Source organism: Mandrillus leucophaeus, unplaced genomic scaffold, assembly GCF_000951045.1.
Source record: "Mandrillus leucophaeus isolate KB7577 unplaced genomic scaffold, Mleu.le_1.0 Scaffold949, whole genome shotgun sequence".
NCBI classification, from domain to species: domain Eukaryota; kingdom Metazoa; phylum Chordata; class Mammalia; order Primates; family Cercopithecidae; genus Mandrillus; species Mandrillus leucophaeus.
This window is the reverse complement of record NW_012110352.1, coordinates 1,183,117-1,205,323: the sequence shown is the minus strand read 5'-3', so window position 1 is coordinate 1,205,323 and position 22,207 is coordinate 1,183,117. Positions and strand designations below refer to the sequence as shown.

The 22,207-nt window shown below is 33.5% G+C and overlaps 1 protein-coding gene across 2 annotated transcripts in view; it reads left to right on the top strand.

Moving 5' to 3' along the window:
* Nucleotides 1–22,207, top strand: part of LOC105532315 (chromosome unknown open reading frame, human CXorf57) — an 82,805-nt gene that overhangs the window by 21,471 nt on the left and 39,127 nt on the right. The window contains exons 4-11 of one of the 2 annotated variants that reach the window (XM_011970462.1): nt 762–870; nt 1,072–1,163; nt 1,270–1,392; nt 4,665–4,769; nt 5,889–6,053; nt 7,351–7,511; nt 8,381–8,550; nt 16,369–16,442. In XM_011970462.1, coding sequence (XP_011825852.1) covers nt 762–870; nt 1,072–1,163; nt 1,270–1,392; nt 4,665–4,769; nt 5,889–6,053; nt 7,351–7,511; nt 8,381–8,550; nt 16,369–16,442 — 999 coding nt within the window. The remainder of the gene's footprint in view (nt 1–761; nt 871–1,071; nt 1,164–1,269; nt 1,393–4,664; nt 4,770–5,888; nt 6,054–7,350; nt 7,512–8,380; nt 8,551–16,368; nt 16,443–22,207) is intronic. The other variant, XM_011970463.1, reaches the window with a different exon arrangement.

Here is a 22,207-nt window from a genome sequence, read left to right as displayed (position 1 = left end):
AAAAGAAAAGAAAGAGAAAGAAAGCTGACAATACCAAGGTTTGGAGAGGATGTGTATCAATGGGAATTTTTACACATTGCTGGTAGAAACACAAATAGGCTCATTACTTAAAATGATTAGGGATTATGCTATAAAGCTGAACATTTACATATCATATAATCCAGCATTTCTACACCTACATATAATACCTTAGAAAAATACTTGCCTGTGTGCACAGGGAGGCATATACAAAAATTTTTTAACAATCCTATGTATAATAGTAAAAACCTGGAAATAATCCAGATGTCCATTAACACAATAATGGATAAATAAATTTTAGTTAATAAATTGTAGTATATTAACACACTGGAACATTATTCAGCTGTGGAAATGACAAGAAAACTGCTATGAATTTTATTAATATAATGCTGAGTGAAAAAAGTAGTCATAAAATACCAAATATAATTTCACTCATATAAAGTTCAAAAACAAAGCCAAATAGCATTTTGTCTGGGCAAAAACACGTAAGTGATAAAACCCTTTTTATGTTAAAGAAATGATAGAACACAAAGTTCTCAAAGTGTGGTTAAACTTTTTAAACTGTGGTGGAGAGATAAGGGGATGTGATAATGGAGGTAGAAGAACATTGATAATAATCTAGTTCTTGAGTTTAGTGGTGAGTTCAAAATGTTCAGTCTACTATTTTGCTGTTTAATATATATACATGTATATTCTTTGGTGTGTATTAAATAGCATATTAAAGTAATATATTTGTTTTTCAGAAATCTGCCTGAATCTTCGAGATCCCCCAACAAATATAATTATCATTCCAGAAAAGCAGGTGAAACCAGAATGGAGACTGCCAAAGTTAAATCACCGATTTACCACAAGGTAAAATAGTTTCTTGCAAAATGTCTTAAATATTAATCTTCAGTCTTGGTTACTGAAAAACAATGCATTATAATGTGCTCAAAATGTACCCAGAATTAGGCTATAGCAATTATGTAGATATACATTTTCAAAATAATAATTGTAGAATGCTTTTTCACTGTTTAAAAATAAAATATTAATTTAGTGATTTTACTTTTTTAGGTCAGAACTGGATGATATGCCAGGAAATTGCATCTGTGATGTTATTGGCCTTTTAGTTTTTGTAGGAAGGGTCCAGCGGTCAAAAAAGAAAGGTAAGCTTTTAAAATTGAAAATCATAAAAAGTATTTCAGTGAATAATTTTGTGTTCATATGTATATAACAGTTACCTTCATTTATTTTAATATTCTATCCATATAGAAAACCGTGAAGATTTTTGGTCATATCGCTGGATTCACATTGCTGATGGTACTTCAGAGCAACCATTTATAGTGGAACTGTTTTCAACATCGCAACCAGAAATCTTTGAAAATATTTACCCAAGTAAGCAATTTTTAATATTTTTATTCTGTGTTTGGAAGTAGGAGAATTAACTTTAAAAAAAATAGAGTAAACTGACTTACAGAAGTAGCGTGACATTCGGTTGGCAAATTCAAGCAGTCTGACAGCATGTTTAAATCTTTTCTATATTAATATCGTATTTGGTATTAGAGACATTAACCACCCGTTGGTTGTCTATTCAGAATTAACTTGGGATTGAAACCAGTTTTTCAGAAAACAGGTCCTCTTATCAATTCTCATTGTAAAAATTCCACACATTAAAAAATCCTTAAATTTCAGTGAGACTAAAACATAGGCAGTCAATTCCCTTTGTATATATTTGGAAATTGATTATGTAGACCCCGTTAAAGACATTGAAGACTTATATAGCATTAATTGGTAGATGATTGGTGGACTATGTAATTACATAATGACAATTGTAAGTATGATTCCAGTTGAATGTTAAGTTAATATTAAGTTGGTGGTGTTATTTATACTGGCTGGTCAATATTTTACTTTGGCTTACTTTGGCATTGACTTTCTTCCCTGGATTCATTCAGATATAAAAGTATTTTTTCCACTAGTTTTATTTATTTGAAATTATTTTAAGTTTGTCCTATTACATATTACATATAACAGTCTAGTCTTCAGATCTATTATGATAAGGAAAAAAGTATAATAGTTTTCAATAGTTTCAGTGAATATTTCCTTATTTAAATTTAGAATATAAAGCTATTTTAGATAGGGTATGACATTTTATTATTTTCCAAATGATTACATGAATAAACACTAATTGCTACCTGTGTTAAATGCTTGGCCAACATTTAAGAAACTCCCAATATTTACTACATATATATATACACATATATATATATTTTTTTTTTTTTTAATTTTTTGAGATGGAGTCTCACTCTGTCGCCCAGGCTAGAGTGCAGTGGCACGATCTTGGCTCACTGCAACCTCCGCCTCCCAGGTTCAAATGATTCTCTTGCCTCAGCCTCCTGAGTTCCTGGGACTGCTAGAGCACACCACCATGCCTAGCTAATTTTTATATTTTCAGTAGAGATGGGATTTCACCACTTTGGGCTGGTCTCAAACTCGACCTCAGATGATCTGCCCACCTCGGCCTCCCAAAGTGCTGGGATTACAGGCGTGAGCCACCGCACCTGGCCTACATCTATTATTATTACTACTTCTTTTAACCAGCAATAAGATAGACATTGTGGAACACCAAGAGACCTAGACATTGTATATAGGGCTGTTCTGTTGCCCCTTTATTCTCTATACAAAACAGTATTATACACCTCTGCTTTGTTAGATTCCACCCTAGGCTTGTGAGATTAAATTTTAAAAATATATCTGAATAGAACCAAACTTCACCCCAATTTATGGGGGATGAAACAGAAAGAGAGCTTTGGCCAAACCAAGGCATGGACTTCCAAAGTGAGTGGGCTATAAACTCTGATATAACTTCTTTTAGGGCATAAGTAATTGGCAGTGATGACTTCTGGTGATAATCCTATTGCCTCAATTTAGGTGGGTTTTATTGCCAGCTTCCTTTTTGTTTGTTTGTGACCACTTTAAACAACAAGCTAACAAGAATTTTGGATAAAGATTTCTCACAGAAACTTTGCCAAGCACACATATTCTATTTCTTGTGATAATGTGAAATGTATCCTTCTAAGAAACATATATACGGATCTTGGTGAGATTTATTCTAGTATAATAGTTGACAAGAGTCACAATTTATTTTTATCTTTTGACCAAGAGTGACGGAAAAAATCATTAAATTAATGGTGAGTATTAGGGGGGCTTCAGGCCTATGAAGAAGAGCATGGCTAAGAGTCTTCTGGAATAATACCAAAATTCTTTGGTAGTATAACTTTTTTTTTTCCATAAGAAAAGTGAAGAACTAAGGGGAAGTAATATTGTGTGTTTACTGTGTACCAGATGCTTATAGATATTATCTCATTTTGTGCTCTCAGTTACCTTTTGAAGAGTTGATGTTGTTATAAATTTTCAGGTGAGAAAGCAAACATCCCAAGGGGTTAAGTAATTTCCTGGATTTCGTATAGCTAGAAAGCATTAGATCTGACTCTCAGATTTTCAGTGGCCATGAATTTAGAATTAGAGGTTTCTTTATTTTTTTCTAAATTTATTTTATTGCTGTAAGAACACGTAACATGAGATCTACTGGCTTGACATATTTTAGAGGTTTCTTTAATATTTCTATATCAACAACTTTAGCCATTAATATTCATATGTTTGTAGTTTTTGAAATAAAGGAAAAATTAAGATAATTCTTAATATAAATTAAGATACTTCTTAGCATTTGAACAGATTTTCTTCCTTTTCACTGCTACAGAATAAAGAACTTAGTAAATATGAGATGTAGCAAATGAATTTACAGTTGTGTTCTGGAGAAATTTTTATTCTCACATGAGAACTTACTTTTGTGTGATTATAACAATTTACGTTTATTTCTTCATTTCCTAGTTTGTAAAACCGTAAGTGTTTTGACATATAATGATTAAAATGAAAAATAATGTTGGATTAATGAAACTATAATAATTAAATAGCCTGTTAGATAAAAACAATTGATAACTGTTGAAAGTAGTTGAAATCTGAAGATATTATACTCTCATTTTTAGATATTCTTTTTAGCCTATAATCATAGCAAGGTGAAAGGAAAATAAACAGATGATGTAAGCCCTGCCATTGGCCTTAAAATCTAATTAAAATAAATACATAAAAGATAAAAAAAACTTGCATAAGCAAATACGAATCAATAATATGTAAGCCCTATCTGGTGGAAGGAGTTAGAGTAATTCAGAGTTTAGTGTTAGATAGGGTTAATCATGGAGAGACTAAGCTTTTTTTTTCTCTGTTGGAAATCGCTGTTCACACTCAGTTGTGTGCCCAGTTAAAATGACTTGCACTCTTTATCTGTGCAACAAACAAATGACTTTAGTTACTTGCAGCTGTTGTACTTTCCGAAAAAAAGGGGCTTCTCACAAAAAGCAGACTAGTGTTAAATCCTTGTTGTTCCTAGTGTGGTCCCAGGACTGGGAGCACTAATAATTGCCTAGGAGATGATTAGAAATATAGAATCTCAGGCCCCACCCTAGACCTACTGAATCTGAATTTGCATTTTAACAATGGTACCATGTGATTTCTTTGTGCATTAAAGTTTGAGAAACATTGTGTTAGATCCTGATCTTGTTATGTCCTATTTGAAATGGAAAAGTAATTTCATAAATATTTTTGTTTTCTAGTGGCATATTTTGTGTGTACACAGTTGAAAGTTGTCAGAAATGACAATCAAGTACCTAAACTGCTTTACCTCACCACGACAAATGAGAGTGGAGTGTTTATTACTGGTGAGTAATTTCTTTGTGTATATTATTAGAAATATATTTTCTCTTCCCTAGAATTCTTCAGTACATATTAACTTTTACATAATAACATTCAACTACAAGATAGTTTTATTTTGACTTCCTTTATTACTATAAGAGTGTTTTAGCAAAGAATTTTTGGCCTGTGAAATACGTTGCTTATGGATTACTTACGAATGAGGCAATGATTTTGTGACTCAGTGGAAAATTGCATTTATATCCTTCAGTCAACTTTAATTACCGCTTGGCATAGAATGTAGATAATCATAAATTGCTTGATAGATTGAAGACCTGGTTAGGCCTGGTTTCATAATATGGATTCTGTTAACAATATTTTAAAATTCTAAATGAAAACAAAAATGAGTGTCGATTTTCAGCCCCAAGATCTTATGTTTTATTTATATAACAAGAGAGGTCTCATTACTTGTCTGCAAGTATATTATTTTTTCCCTATTTCCTCCAATAATAGGATCAAAACATTAAAGAAAAACGTTTCCAAATGAGAGAGTGAGGAAATAGTGTGGAGTGGGGTATTTACCAGATTGTTACCATGTTGGTAATTAAGAAATGTGTTAAAAGAAGACTCCTAGGAAAGGTGTAACATACATCTTTGTCAATGCATATCTTATTTTATAAATACTATCAGATGTGAATATGGCACTTTTAAGTATGCTCTAAGAACATAAATTTAAATGCTGAGCCGTATTCATAGGACATTTCATTCATACATGATGGCATAATTTCAGGTTAATTCGTAGTTTAAAAATTGATTATTTCAGAAGATGTCAACGATTTGGATAGTTAGAAAAAATTCAAATTGCTAGTTTTTCTTCTTCCTGTGATTTTTAGCATCCTATAGCTAGCTGCAGTTTAGTCCACTTAAACTCGAATACACAGTGTGTCTGATTTCCTTCCTAGGATTTATTTACTGTCTTTGGATAATTATCTGCTACATAGCGAATAAGTGAACTTGACTGTTTTTTCTTGGTAATAAAAGAGGAATTGTTTTAATAGTAAACCGTTTTTATACAAAAATATTCATGCATATTGTTACAGTGACATTTTTATTTCTCATTTTTTATGATTTACCCTTCCCGCGAGGAGGTCATAGAGGCCAGCCGTATACGTATGATGCCAAGGTAAAAAACTTTATTCAATGGATTAGAACAAAGTCCGATTCCGGGGAACAGAAGAATATGGTTATTGGTGGATATTACCCCTATCCACCAGTGCCAGAGACATTTTCCAAGTATAGTAGTTCTATTAAAGGTACTAATGTAATTGCCAGTCCTTCTAAATGTGTTTACATTTTATACATATGGCTTATGCTATTTCAATTAGTCATCTTTATTCTTTTCTTTTATGGGAGTGAACTAAAGTTTAACAACATTCACCGATAATAGCTTTGTCTTAATGCAGATCTAAAAATACATGTCACGTATTTTCTATATAGTTTTCCCTATATCTCGCATGGTAGTTTAAAGATTAATATTTTGATTTTATCAGACTGGAAGAAAAGAGAAAACATAGAAGATAACCAACTGGAGATATAGGTTGAGTATTCCTAATCCAAAAGTCCGAAATCTGAAATGTTCTGAAACCTGAACCTTTTTGAGTACTGAAGTGACACTCAAAGAACTACCCATTGGAGCAGTTCAGATTTTGGAATTTTGCATTAGGGAAGCTGAATTGATAAGTATAATACAAATATTCCAAACTTTAAAAAAATCAAAATCTGAAGTATTCTGGTCCTGTATATCAGAGAAGGGATGATCAGCCTATAAATATCTTGATTTAATGTCATTGAGAACACATCTGACCTTGGTGTAGATCTCAATTACTAAGATGTTCTACAGAAAGACTAAACATATCTAAAGGAGACACTGGGTAATTTGATATTCAGATACTGACAACTGTATTGTGCTACTGTGGAATGATATATATTGTGTTTAACAAAATTGAGTGCTACCTTTAAATATAAAATGATGCCAAAATAAATGAGATGCTGAATTTGGAATTGAAGTACTGATGAAAAGCCTACTATTAATATACTTTTTAGTAGAATTAATATATGACAGTTGAAAAGTTTAACACAAGCGTGTTCTTTTTAAAAAAGCTATGAGATAATTGCACGATTTTGGAAAAAAAGAGAAACTTTAAAATGCTGACCTATCATCATCTAAATATTGGCATCCTCTTATACATCATAATGCTAACAATATGTAATAGTGTTTGAAATAATTAAAATGTGTTTTTCTATGCAGTGACTAGGCAACACTTTATAGTTTGAAATATAATATGTAAATTGCATTTAATATGCAAAATTTATTTTGCAAATGAAGGGTACAGAGAGGAAGCCTGTATTCAAATTTAACTGATAAAAGTATTTTGCCTATTTCACAAAATTATATAAAAGGATGCCAGATATAAACACAGTGTCTCACAGTTAAGTTAATGTAGTAAGTTTATAATTTTGTGTTGTGAAATTACATTGCAAATCTAATTCTTATTTTTATCATTTCAGTTCTTTAAAACTTACAATTTTCTTGGACTTACTCTTTTGCAGTTGAGTCGCTCTTGACAGCTATAAGTGAAGTCAGGAAGGAGATTGAAGACTTGCAGTATAGGGAACAAAAGCGCATTGCAATTCAGGGGATAATTACTGCTATAAAGTATATCCCCCATAGCAGTGCGACTGAAAGTGCCTCAGCATCAGAAACACTTCGGGTATGGTGCCAGAGAATTAATAGTATTTCTCTGAAAGCACTGTGATCATGATTGCAATTGGTACCTTTTACATTTTATTCAGAACTCACGTGTATTGACTCTTAATAATGTAAGCCTAAGAGAAAACATTAGGTTGGTGCAAAAGGATTTGTGGTTTTTGCTTGTAAAAGTAATGGCAAAAACCGCAATTCCTTTTGCACCAACCTAATATTTTTAGTTTTTTGTTTGTTTCCTTTTTGTGTCATTTATTTGGGGGCAGACTAGGCCAATAATGATTACAGACTCTGACATTTCCCAAGGCCCTCAAAACTTGGTATCCTGTTTTTGCACTCAGTGTAATTTGAGGCTATCATGGGTGTTTTAAATTTCTAGGTGGTATCTATGACTATATTAATTTCCTACCTTTTGTCCAGGCCAGTACTACAGGAAAGCTTTCATGGGAAGTTTTCTCTATATCTGGCATAGTAGTCTTACCCAGGTTCTATAACTCTTCTAGAATACATAGTTTAGTATTATAGAAGACGCCAGTTCTGGAATCTCGGCCCAATCAAGACAAACAAGTTAACTTTTCCCATGAGTTTATCTTTTTAAAAACTATATCTAGGACTATTCCTATTTATATGGAAATAAGTATTTAATCCAGCTTTTCAGATAGTAGTATAAGAAGGACTTATGTTTGTCTTCCTTTTAAAAAATATTTTATTAGCAGATGGATTAGATTTAATCATTTTTATAAAAGCACTGTTATGATTGAAAAGTTTTGCCAGAACTCTTGATTATGAAAAATGAATAAACTAAAATTGTAGTCTTTTATGAGATTAATGCTTGTGAATTAGCATAAAATGTTTTCTTTAAATTATTGGTTTTAGAATGCTAACAGACCTTCGACATCTCAAGCAGCTAGAGTAGAAATTCAAGAAAGAAATGGTAAACGGCATCAAGATGATGAGCCTGTGAATTCTCAGTATTTCCAAACTACATCTACAAATTTGAGCCTCAGCAATAAAATAAGAATTCTTCAAGGCCCACATGCTAATCCGTAAGTCATTTGTATTAATTATATGTAAAGTATATTTTTTCTTTTGGTTTATCTCTACCCTGTAAAATAAGCAATTATCGTAGAAGCTGTATTAATTTGTTAGGGCCCCCACAACAAAATACCACAACTGAGTGGCTTAAACACAGAAATTTGTTGTCTCAAAGTTCTGGAGGCGCCGGGCGCGGTGGCTCACGCCTGTAATCCCAGCACTTTGGGAGGCCAAGGCGGGCGGATCACGAGGTCAGAAGATCAAGACCATCCTGGCTAACACGGTGAAACCCCGTCCCTACTAAAAATACAAAAAATTAGCCGGGCGTGGTGGCAGGCGCCTGTAGTCCCAGCTACTCGGAAGGCTGAGGCAGGAGAATGGCGTGAACCCGGGAGGCAGAGCTTGCGGTGAGCCGAGATTGCGCCACTGCACTCCAGCGTGGGCGACAGAGCGAGACTCTGTCTCAAAGGAAAAAAAAAAAAAATTTCTGGAGGATAGAGTTCAAGATCAAGATGTCAACAGCATTGCTGCTCTCACGGATGCGAGAGAGAATCTGTTCAATGCCTCTCTCCTAGCCTCTTAGTGTGCTGACAATCTTTGACATTCCTTGACTTGTAGAAGCATCACCCCAATCTCTGCCTTCATATTCACATGGAGTTCTCTCTGTGTAGTGTCTGTGTCCAAATTTCGCCTTTTTCATAAGGATACCAGTCATATTGGATTAGGGGACCACCCTAATCCAGTATGACCTCATCTTTATCAGTAACATCTGCTATGACCCTATTTCCAAATAAGGTCATATTCAGAAGACCTGAGGGTTAGGACTTCATCATATGAATTTTGTGGGGATGCGACTCAACCCATAAGTCTGCCCTCTGGTCCCACAAAATTCCTGTCCTTCTCATATGCAAAATAGATTCACCCCATCACAACATTCCCAAAAGTCTTATCCCATAGCAGCATCAATTCTAATCCAAAATCTCATCTAAATCTCATATGGATGTAATTCATCCATCCATGATCAGGCTGATTTATCCTGGGGCAAAAATTCTTCCTCATCTGTATACCTATAAAATCAAACAAGTTATCTGTCCAGAATACAGTGATGAGATAGGTATAGGATAGACACTCCCATTCTGAAAGGGAGAAATTGGAAGGAAAAGGGGGATCATGGGTCACAAGCAACTCCAAAATCTAACAAGGCAAATAAATTGCATTCGTTTTTAAGGCTTCAGAATTATTCTCTTTGTCAGTCTTATGTCCTCTGGGCCCACTTGGGTAACATCCCCACTCCTACAACCCTGGGTGATGGCCCTACACTCTAGAACCAAGGAAATGAACCCACCCTTTGGAATTGAAAAGGGAGCCCTTGTCCTCTGAAACCAAGGAGGTAGTGTCACTCTCAAGGTCATTCTTCGATTTTCTTGAACAACAAGAACATTATAGCTTATATTTGCTCACCAGTTTTTTAAGCATGGGTCTTTACTACAAAACATCCATACATTATGAATTGTACATGACTGGAAGTTTTTGTTTCTTTAAAGTGTCAGGAAAGCCCAAACACTCCTAAAGCAGAGTGCAGAATCACTTTGGATTTTAAGATTTTAAAAATTCCAATCTTTTAGTGTGTGCCCAGGTGCACAGCAGTTTTTGGTTGTGAATAAGTAATAGGTAAAATTTTTAATTTATTTTTTAAAATTTTTTAACTTTTAATTTTTGTGGGTGCATAGTAAGTATATATATATTTATGGGGTACATGAGATGTTTTGATACAGGCATACAATTTGAAATAAGAATATCATGGACAATGGGGTATCCATCCCATCAAGCATTTATCCTTTGTATTACAATCAAACTACACTCTTTTAGTTACATTTAAATGTACAATTAAGTTATTATGGACTATAGTCACTCTGATGTGCTATCAAGTAGTAGGTCTTATTCATTCTTTCTAACTGTTTATTTGTACCTATTAAACATCTTCACTTCCCCGCACCCCCCTACTACCCTTCCCAGACTCTGGTAACAGTCCTTCTAAACTCTACCTTTATGAGTTCAATTGTTTGATTTTTAGATCCCATAAATAGGTGAGAACATGGAATGTTCATATTTCTATGCTTGGCTTATTTCACTTAACATAATGATCTCCAGTTCCATCCATGTTGTTGCAAATCACTGGATCTCATTTGTTATGGCTAAATAGTACTCCATTGGGTATATGTATCACATTTTCTTTATCCATTCATCTGTTGATGGACATGTAGGTTGCTTCCAAATCTTAGCTATTATAAACAGTGCTGCAACAACATAGGAGTGCAAATATCTCTTTGGTATACTGATTTCCTTTCTCCTGGGTATATACCCAACAGTGGGATTGCTGGATCACATTGTATTTCAATTTTCAGTTTCTTTGAGGAACCTCCAAACTGTTCTCCATAGTGGTTGTACTAATTTACATTCCCACCAACAGTGTACAGAGTTCCTTTTCTCCACGTCATCACCAGCATTTGTTATTGCCTGTATTTTGGATTTAAGCCATTTTAACTGAGGTAAAATGGTATCTATCCACAGCTTTTTGAGGGTTTTTGTCATGAAGGGATGTTGAATTTTATCAAACGTCTTTTTCAGCATCAAATGAAATGCTTGTGTGATTTTCATTTGCATTTATCTGGTGATCAGTGATGTTGAGCACCTTTTCATGTGCCTGTTTGCCATTTGTATATCTTCTTTTGAGAAACGTCTATTCAAATCTTTTGTCCATTTTTGATTGGATTATTCGATTTATTCCTGTAAAGTTGTTTGAGCTCCTTATATATTCTGGTTATTAATAATCCCTTGTCAGATGGGTAGTTTGCAAGTATTTCCACCCATTCTGTGGGTTGTCTCTTCACTTTGTTGATTGTTTCCTTTGCTGTGCAGAAGCTTTTTACCTTGATATTATTCTATTTGTCCATTTTTGCTTTGGTTGCCTGTTCTTGTGGGGTATTACTCAAGAAATATTTGCCCAGACCAATGTCCTGTAGATTTTCCCCAATGTTTTCTTGTAGCAGTTTCATATCTTGATGTATTAGATTCAGGTCTTTAATCCATTTTGAGTTGATTTTTGTATATGGCGAGAGATAGGGGTATAGTTTCATTCTTCTGAATATGGATATCCAGTTTTCCCAGCACCATTTATTGGAAAGACTGTCTTTACCCCAGTGTATGTTCTTGACACCTTTGTTAAAAATTAGTTCACTTTAGGTGTGTGGATTTGTGTGTTGATCAATTGAAATGATTGTATGGTTTTGATCCTTTATTCTGTTGATATGATATATCACATTGATTTGCATACGTTGATTAGGATAGCTTTGGCTATTCTGGGTCTTTTGTGGTTCCATCTAAATTTTAGGATGGTATTTTCTATTTCTGTGAAGAATGTCATTGGTATTTTGACAGGGATTGCATTGAATATGTAGATTGCTTTCAGCAGTATAGACATTGTAATAAATTGATTCTTCTAATACATGATCATACAGTATTTTTCCATTTTTGAATGTCCTCTTCAATTTCTTTCATCAGTGTTTTATAGTTTTCATTATAGACATCTTTCACTTGTTTGGTTATGTTCATTCCTAGGTATTTAATTTTATGTGTGGCTGTTGTAAATGGGATTACTTTTTTATTTCTTTTTCACATTTTTCACTTTGGGCATAGAGAAATGCTACTGATTTTTGTATGTTGATTTTGTATCCTGCAAGTTTAGTGAGTTTACGAGTTCTAATAGTTTTCTTGTGGAGTCTTTAAGTTTGTCCAAATATAAAATCATATACTCTGCAAACAAGGATTATTTGACTTCTTCCTTTCCAAGTTGGATGCCCTTTATTTCTTTCTCTTGTCTGATTGCTTTAGCTAGGACTTCCAGTACTGTGTTTAATAACGGGGGTGAAAGTGTGCATCCTTGTTGTCTTCCAGATCTGAGGAAAGGCTATCAGTTTTTCCCCATTCAGTATGATGCTAGTTGTGGGTCTTTCATATATGGTTTTTATTATGTTGAAGTACATTCCTTCTATCCACAGCTTTTTGAGGGTTTTTATCATGAAAGGATATTGAATTTTATCAAATGTTTTTTCAGCATCAATTGAAATGATTGTATGGTTTTGATCCTTTATTCTGTTGATATGTTGAACCATCTTGGCATCCCAGGGATAAATCTCACTTGGTCATGATAAGAGATCATTCTAATATATTGTTGAATTTGGTTTGCTAGTATTTTGTTGAGGATTTTTGCATCAAAATTCCTCAGAGATATTGACCTGTAGTTTTCTTTTATGGATGTGTCTTTGTCTGGTTTTGTTATAAGGTAATATTGGCCTTGCAGAATGAGTTTGGAAGTATTCCTTCCTCCTCCATTTTTTTGAATAGTTTGAGGAGGATTAATATTAGCTCTTCCTTAAATGTTTGGTAGAATTCATCAATGTAGCCATTGGATCCCAGGCTTTTCTTTACTGGGAGACTTTTTATTACAACTTCCATCTCATTACTTGTTATTGGTCTGTTCAGGTTTTGGATTTCTTCCTGGTTCAATCTTGGTAGGTTGTATGTGTCTAGGAATTTGTCCATTTCTTCTAAATTTTCCATTTCATTGGCATATAGTTGTACATAGTAGCCACTAATGAACCTCTGAATTTCTGCAGTATCAGTTGTAAAAGCTCCTTTTGCATTTCTAATTTTATTTATTTGGATCTTCTCTCTTTTTTTCATAGTCTGGTGAAATGTAAGTTTTGTTTAACTTTTCAAGAAAGCAGCTTTTTGCTTCATTGATCTTTTGTATTGATTTTCTCATTTCAATTTTATTTATTTATGCTCTGATCTTGTTTTCTTCCACTAATTTGGGTTTGTTTTGCTCTTGCCTTTCTAATTCTTTAAGATGCATCATTAGGTTGCTTATTTGACTTTTTTGTTCTTTTTTGTTGGAAGCACTTATAGCTGTAAACGTCCCTCTTACTCCTGCTTTTGCTGTATCCCTTAGGTTTTGTTATGTTTTTTTTCTATTTTCATTTGCTTCGAGAAATTTTTCAATTTTCTTCTTAATTTCTTCATTGACACATTGGTAATTGAAGAGCATGCTGTTTAATTTCTATGTATTTGTATAGTTTCCAAAAATCATTCTTGTTATTAATTTCTAGTTTTCTTCCATTGTGAACACAAAAGATGCTGGATATTATTTGTTTATTTGAATGTTTTAAGACTTGTTTTGTGACCTAACGTATGATCTATCCTTCAGAATGATCCACGTGCTGAGGAAAAGCATGTGTATTCTGCAGCTGTTGGATTACATGTTCTGTAAATATCTATTAGATCCATTTGATCTACAGTGCAGATTAAGTCCAATATTTCTTTGTTGATTTTCTATCTAGATTTGTCCAGTGCTGAAAGTGGGGTGTTGAAGTCTCTAGCTATTATTGTACTGCAGCCTATCTGTCCCTTTAGCTCTAATAATATTTGGTTTATGTATCTGGGTGCTCTAGTGTTGAGTGCATACGTATTTAAAATTGTTATATTGTCTTGCTGGATTGACTCTTTTATCATTATATAGTGACCTTCTTTGTCTCTTCTTATTGTTTTTGTCTCGAAATTGATTTTGTCTGATATAAAGATAGCTACTCCTATGGTTTTTTTGGTTTCCCTTGACATGGAATATCTTTTCCCATCCGTTTATTTTCAGTTTACATATATCTTTATAGGTAAAGTATGTTTCTTATAAACAACAGATCAATGGATTTTGCTGCTATGGGATAAGACTTTTGGGGATGTAGTGATGGGGTGAACCTATTTTGCATATGAGAAGGACAGGAATTTTGTGGGACCAGAGGGCAGACTTATGGGTTGAATTGTGTCCCCACAAAATTCATATGATGAAGTCCTAACCCTCAGGTCTTCTGAATATGACCTTATTTGGAAATAGGGTCATAGCAGATGTAACTGATAAGGATGAGTTCATACTTTCGTAGAGAGCTAAGTCTGGTGAAAGAGACAGACTTTTAAACCTGTAATTTCAGTATGATATGGTGAATGCCACGATAGAAGTTTATTCACAGTACTATAATAGCATATACAAGGGGCAGTTAGCCTTGGCAAGAGATCAGGGGAAGCTTCTTGTAGGAAATCATGCTGGAGCTAAATCTTGAAGGATGAGTAAGAGTTAACCAGGTAAATGAAAGGGACATAGGATTGTTCCAGGCAGAAAGAAAAGCATGAAGGTTTAAAGCACCATGGGGCTAATAAAAAACTATGAACCGAAATTGGAAAGGCAGGCCAGATTGTTTTCCATAATTTTTGAACAAAGAAAACATAAAAACTAGGCCATTGCATTTATTTTATTTTTACTTATTTATTTTTAATTTTTGTAAGTATATGTTAGGTACACATATTCATGAAGTACATGAGATGTTTTGATACAGGCATACAATGCATAATAATCACATCATGGAGAATGGGGTATCCATCCCCTCAAGCATTTATCCTTTGTGTTACAAACAAATTACACAGTCTTTTAGTTATTTTAAAATGTACAGTGAAGTTATTATGGACTATAGTCACCCAGTTGTGCTATCAAATAGTAGGACTTATTCAATCTTTCTATATTTTTGTACCTATTAACCATCCATACCTCTCCCAAACTCCCCCACTCCCTTTCCCAGCCTCTGGTAACCATTCTTCTTCTACTCTCTATCTCCATGAGTTGGGCTGTTTTAATTTTTAACTCTCACAAATAAGTGAGAACATGCAATGTTTATGTTTCTGTGCCTATCTTATTTCCACTTAACACAATGATCTTCAGTTCCATCCATGTCATTGCAAATGACAGGATCTTATTCATTTTATGCCTAATAGTACTCCATTGTGTATATGTACCACATTTTCTTTGTCCATTCATCTGTTGATGGACTCTTAGGTTGCTTCCAAACCTTAGCTATTGTAAAAGCTGCTGCAACAAATATGGAAGTACAGCTATCTCTTTGATATACTGATTTTCTTTCTTTTGGGTATCTATGCTCAATTATATGGTAGCTCAATTTTTAATTTTTGTAGAAATCTCCAAACTTTTCTCCATAGTGGATATACTAACTTACATTCCTGCCAACATTATACAGGGTTTTCCCTTTCTCCACATTCTTGTCAGCATTTGTTATTTGCCTGTCTTTTGGATTTAAGCCATTTTTACTGGGATGAGATGATATCTCATTATAGTTTTGATTTGGATTTCTCTGATGATCAGTGATGTTGAGCACCTTTTCATATACCTGTTTGCCATTTGTTTGTCTTTTTTGAGAAATGTCTATTAGAGAAATTTCATTTCTCATAAAAATGTCAAATATTTTCCCCATTTTTCATCAAATTATTAGCTTTTTTCCTTTACAGTTTTGTTTGAGCTCCTTATATATTCTGGTTATTAATCCCTTGTCAGATGAGTAGTTTGCAAATATTTTCTCCCATTCTGTGGGTTGTCTCTTCACTTTGATTATTTCGTTTGCCGTGCATGCAGTAAATTTTAAATTTCTGTCATAAAGAATAAAAATATTATCTTCAGTTAATATTTAATAAAATTAATGCTCCATTTTATGGAATAGTCCTTAAAATTTCAATCTATTGCAGTATTTGAGTTGTTTTATATATGGATATTTTTCATAATTATTAGTGTATTTAAATGTATTATTCAACAAACTTTACCTGTATATTTTCTAAATTTATTGAATTAGAATAAATTCTGAATAGAACCAATTGATTTGTTTTTCATTTGAGGCTCTTTTTATAATGATTGGTTATACTCTTCTTATCCTTCATAGAGTTGCTGTACCTCAACCAGGAGCTTCTGTACAAACAAAGGGAATTAAACCAGGCATGCCAAGCATCTTCAACCGTATGTTACTGTTTGTTGCCATTATTTATGAAAACTTTATGAAACATTATTCTATGAAGATTACTATTTAATTACTAAGCACAAGTAATACGAGCTTAGAATGTATGCTTTGCATATAGTAATATTAGCTTAGGTCACTGTCAAAAATGTACTGATCAATTTGGTATCATCCCAAAAGTGAAAGTAATTATAAACAAACTTATACTTATCAGTTTGTTTCATTAGTAATAGCATATCTCTTCAAATGTACTATTTTTAACAGAAGAATAAGTAGGAAGTTTAATTTTTAATTGACAACAAATATGGATATCTCTTAAAAGTAAATTGTATCTTCTTTCTTTGCTATTGGGTTGACTGGTTTGAACTTTGGCCTCATTTCCGAGGTGATTTTGTAATACAATTTTTTTCTGATGGGGTGTCCATAGGGTGGTTTGGTTTAAGTCAGATCTTAGGTATCATCTCTCTGGATTAGACTTTTTAGCACCTTATTTCCTTGCTTTGCTTTTGGTGTTATTTTGTTTTCATCCTCCACCTAGACAAAAGTGATACTGTCGTTTTATTGAATACTACCTTGTTAAAGTTGATGTCTCAATGAACTTTTCCAAAGTATTTAAATATGACTTTTGTTGATTGTTACATGATATAAAATTGGGGCATTGTGAACAAGTCCATTCTAAACATTTTAAGTCTTTTTAGAAACATAATACCCATCTGTGCTTACCTATTAGATTTATGTATGTGGGTTAGTTAATAATAGATTTTTATTCATTTCTCATGTCATATTCTAGATTGATTATTCTCTATAAGGCTGAATACTTTGTCCAAAAGTTTCAATGAGCACTTTAGATGATTTCAGTAAAAAATATAATTTGGGGACTTAGGGAGAAAAATATTATTTTTTCCCAGCTAAGCATAATTTGAAATAAAAAAATGTTCCTCAGACAATAGATCTTGCCTGGACTCTAAATTGTAAAAATGAAGGAGAAAACCATAATTGTTCCCAGGTTTTGTGATTCTCTGTTTAATATCCAAGAAAGCAATTAAATTCTATTCTTCAGCTTGTCAACTTGGTGATTAAACTTCATAAAGATTTCTATATTAGCATCTGCTAAGATTATCCCCTCCCTTTTACCTGTAGAAGATAATATGGTACTTCTCACAATTATATAATAATAGTACCAGCCATTTATTGAGCATTTATGTGTCAGGCACTGTGCTAGGCTTTATGGACACATTTTGTTTATCCCACAGGGAGTGGTTATTTGAAATTAATCTCATGTTTTCCTTCCTATTCCATGCTGTTTTGGAGAAAGCTCTTGTTTAGATGTAGTTAATCATTCACTTGCTAACTAAAGTTGAAAGATATAATTGATTGAGTCTTAGGCTAGAGAAAGAAATAAATCCAAGACTAGCCTGACAGACCAGTAGCAAAAAGAGGGATTGCCTTATGGTAAATCTGGCCAATTGAAAACCCAAAACAAAAGAAAAACATTATAATATAAGTGTATAATCAAGCTCTAAACAAGAATGAAAAATCACCAGGTGCCAGAAACGAAAAAGGAATTTAAATTTAATAGTGAGTAGGATCCAAAACTAAAAATGTTCAAGGACATCTCAGAACTAGATAGAGGCCTTAATTTTCATGGGCTGGGGTATAATAACTACATGGGAAGGAGAGTCCAGACCACAGGCCTCCTACTTATGAAGAAGTAAAACTAATGTAAAGTTGCAAGTTTGCAGAAGGGCAGAAAAATTGTGACCATCAATGTGGAGAGGTATCAAAGAGCTTTCTGTATCTCCTGGGCAATGGGTGAGAAAAAGTCATCTGAGAGAAAGTGGAATCCCAGACCTGTGCAGCATGGAAGTGTGGTTGCAGTTCACATGATTAAAATGGTGAGGCTACTGAACTAAGGAGTTAACACTAATATCTGGTCCAAAATCAGTGAAATCAAGACCCTAAGGTCTAGACAAAGGCAGTTGTGAAACTTCCTAAAAGAGATTTCTTGTAACCTAGGGTGCTTGGGATTCCCTTGGAAAACAATGTCTACAGAAAATGGATTCATGGTTAAAAATTACAAACTTCCAAAGGAAATGAGCTACTACTGAAAGGCAATGTGATCAGATGTAACACATGGAAGAATTTATACCCCAGGAAGTAGAAATACTAGGCCAATCAGAAAGAGGCTTTTAAACCTATTTTTATTATTTTTATAATTTTTTTATAGAGATAGTGTCTCACTATGTTTCCCAGGTTGATCTCAAACTCCTGGCCTCAAGTGATCCTCCAGCCTCAGCCTCCCAAAGTGCTAGGATTACAGGTTTGAGCCACTATATCCAGCTCTAAAATAAACACATTTAAAAAGTTAAAGGAATAAATAAAAATCAGTAAGTCGGAAACAGATCAATATGAAGAAAAAACTGACATATGTGAAAAAGGTATCCATGCACACACTTATCAGTAGACGATGAGTAGAATAATAGATAAATGCAGATGAAGAAATAATTTAGTGTGTTTGGAGATACTTAGGAAATCACACCAGAGAGTGGTAAAGAGTTTAGAAAGGTAAAATATAAGTTGAGAGACATGGTGGATAGGATGAGAAAGTTCCATTTTTATCAATAAAGGTTCAGGAGGACAGAACAGAGATAGAAAGAAGCAGTATTTGAAGAGGGTATTTTTTCAAAATTTTATATATATATATATATTTTTATATATACACATATATGAATTTTTTAAATTGAAGGATCACAGTGAATTCTGAGTAGAATAAAAATAATCTGTATCTAGACATATAATATGTGATAAATGATACAGACCATGATAATGAACCGTAGAGCATCAAAGATAAACATTCTTAAAACTAGCAGAGATAAAAGACAGATTCATCAACAAAGAAAACAAAATTAGATGGAAAAATTTCCCAAAAATAATAATGCTTTAGACAGTGAAATGTCTTCAAAGTGTTAAGATAATTCCTAACCTGGAATTTTATGTCTACCTAAACAATCAAGCAAGAGTGAAGGTGAAATACAGGTATTTTCAGATAGTCAGAGACTAAAAGAGTTATTACTTGTAGAGTCTCAATGAATGAATTACTAAAGAATTCTGAGAGACGGAAAAGCAAACCAAAAGGAAGTATCAGAATGTAAGAAGCAATGGTAAGCAAAGAAGTTAGTAAAATATTGGTAAGTATAAATAAATATGTTCAGTAGAAATTAATAACGATGATAATGCATTATTTCATGGGATTTGAAACAAAGTAGAATGAAAATACTATTTAAGGTCAAATGGATGGAAAGATGAGAATTAAAGCATTCTAAGATCATTGTATCTTTATGGAAAATAGTAGAGATTTATATACTGCAGACTTTGTAAATTTAAACATGTGAGTTAAAAAATTTAAGATCGAGCTGAAAGAATAGGATAGAATGTATAACTTCTGAAGCAGCACAGAAAAAAAGAGGAGGAATTATGAAAAATTTTTCAGGGCAGTAAAATAGAAAAAAGGAGAAAAAGCAAAGAAAAGGCTTGATTGAGATAAAACATGGGCTGGGAATGGTGGCTTATGTCTGTGATTCCTGCACTTGGGGAGTCTGAGACAGGAAGATTACTTGAGGTCAGGAGTTCAAGACCAGTCTGGGCAACATAATGGGACTCCATCACTCTCTTCTTTTTAAGATAATACACAAAATAATATAGCTGAGATAATTCTGAATTATCAACAATTTCAATAAATGTAAATGTATTAAACTTTCATATTTCAATCTTAAAAATTAATCCAGTTACATCCTACATATAAGAGACACACTTCAGCCTGGTGCAGTGGCATGCACCTATAGTCCTAGCTACTCAGGAAGCTGAGGCAGAAGGATCACTTGAGCCCAGGAGTTTGAGACCGTAGTGTGCTATGATCATGTCTGTGAATAGCCACTGCACTTCAGCCTGGGCAACAGAGTGAGAACCCATCTCAAAGAAAATTTTTTAAGAGAGAGACATACTTAAGCAAAATTATATGAAAGGTTAAAAATAAAGGAATGGCAAAATATATACCTGATATATACTAACCACGAGAAAAGTGGTATAGCAATATTCATATGAAGTAAATAGAATTTAAGGTAAAAACTATAAGTAAAGGTAAATAGGGACAATATAGAATATATAGGATGATAAGTGGACATTCCACTAAGAATATAATAACAATCATGAATGTATATAACATATAATATAATATAATATTAAAAAGGTAAATAACCTGGTAGATTTTAAAAGAGCAGTTGATGCACATAACAATCATGGTGCACTCCTCTTAAAATAATAGAACAAGAAGACAAAAACATCATTAAATGCACACACACACGCACACACACACCACTGAAAACCAGGATAAACGAAATCTTAAAAGAAGCGGAAGAGAAAAGAAAAAAATACACATAAGTCACAAAGGAGCAAAGACAAGCATTACAGCAGATGTCTCTTAAGAAATTATATAATCATGGAGCATGCCTGTATTACTAGTGACTTGGGAGGCTGAGGCAGGAGAATTGCTTGAATTCAGGAGGCGGAGGTTGCAGTGAGCCAAAATTACACCACTGCACTCCAGCCTGGGTGAGAGTGAGATTCTGTCAAAAAAAAAAAAAACAAAAACAAAACCTGTAAACTTAGAATTCTATACACAGTGAATATAACTTTTAAAAATAAAGGCGAAATAAAGACAAAAGCTGAGCGATTTCATCACCACCAGACCTACACAATGAAAAATATTAAAGGAAGTTCTTCAGGCAGAAAACGTGTAACACCTGATAGAAATTTTGATCTAAATAAAGGAAGATAAAGCACTAGAAATAGTAAATAGGTGGGTAAAATAAAATATATTTTCTCATTTTTCTTTTAGATCAGAAATAGTGAAAATATATCGTGGAGTTTATAGTTTATATAGAAGTAAAGTGTTATGGAAAAAATAGCACGATGACTGAAGGGGATATGGAAATACACTGTTCTAAAATTCTTACACTACATACATGAAGATGCATGTAGTTCATTTGAAGGTTCAATGATGCATGTAGCAAATGATGCATGTAGCATCATTTGAAGGTAGATTGTAGTAAGTTAATGTTGTATGTTATAGACCTTAGAGAAAACACTAAAAAAAAAGTGTAGCTAATCAATAGCAGGGCTTAATGGGATTATTTTTTATTTTATTTTATTTCATTATATTATACGTTTAAGTTCTGGGATACATTTGCAGATCGTGCAGGTTTGTTACATAGGTATATACGTGCCATCGTGGTTTGCTGCACCCATCAACCCATCATCTACATTAGGTATTTCTCCTAATGCTATTCCTCTCCTAGCCCCCAACCTGCTGACAGGCACCCAGTGTGGGATGTTCCCCTCCTTGTGTCCATGTGTGCTCATTGTTCAACTCCCACTTATTAGTGAGAACATGCGGTGTTTGGTTTTCTGTTCTTGTCTTAATTTGCTGAGAATGATGGTTTCCACCTTCATCCATATCCCTGCAAAGGACATGAACTCATCCGTTTTTATGGCTGCATAGTATTCCATGGTGTATATGTGCCACATTTTCTTTATTCAGTGTATCATTGTTGGGCATTTGGGATGGTTCCAAGTCTTTGCTATTGTGAACAGTGCCTCAATAAATATACATGTGCATGTGTCTTTATAGCAGAATAATTTACAATCCTTTAGTATATACCCAGTAATGGGATTCTGGGTCAAATGGTATTTCTGGTTCTAGATCCTTGAG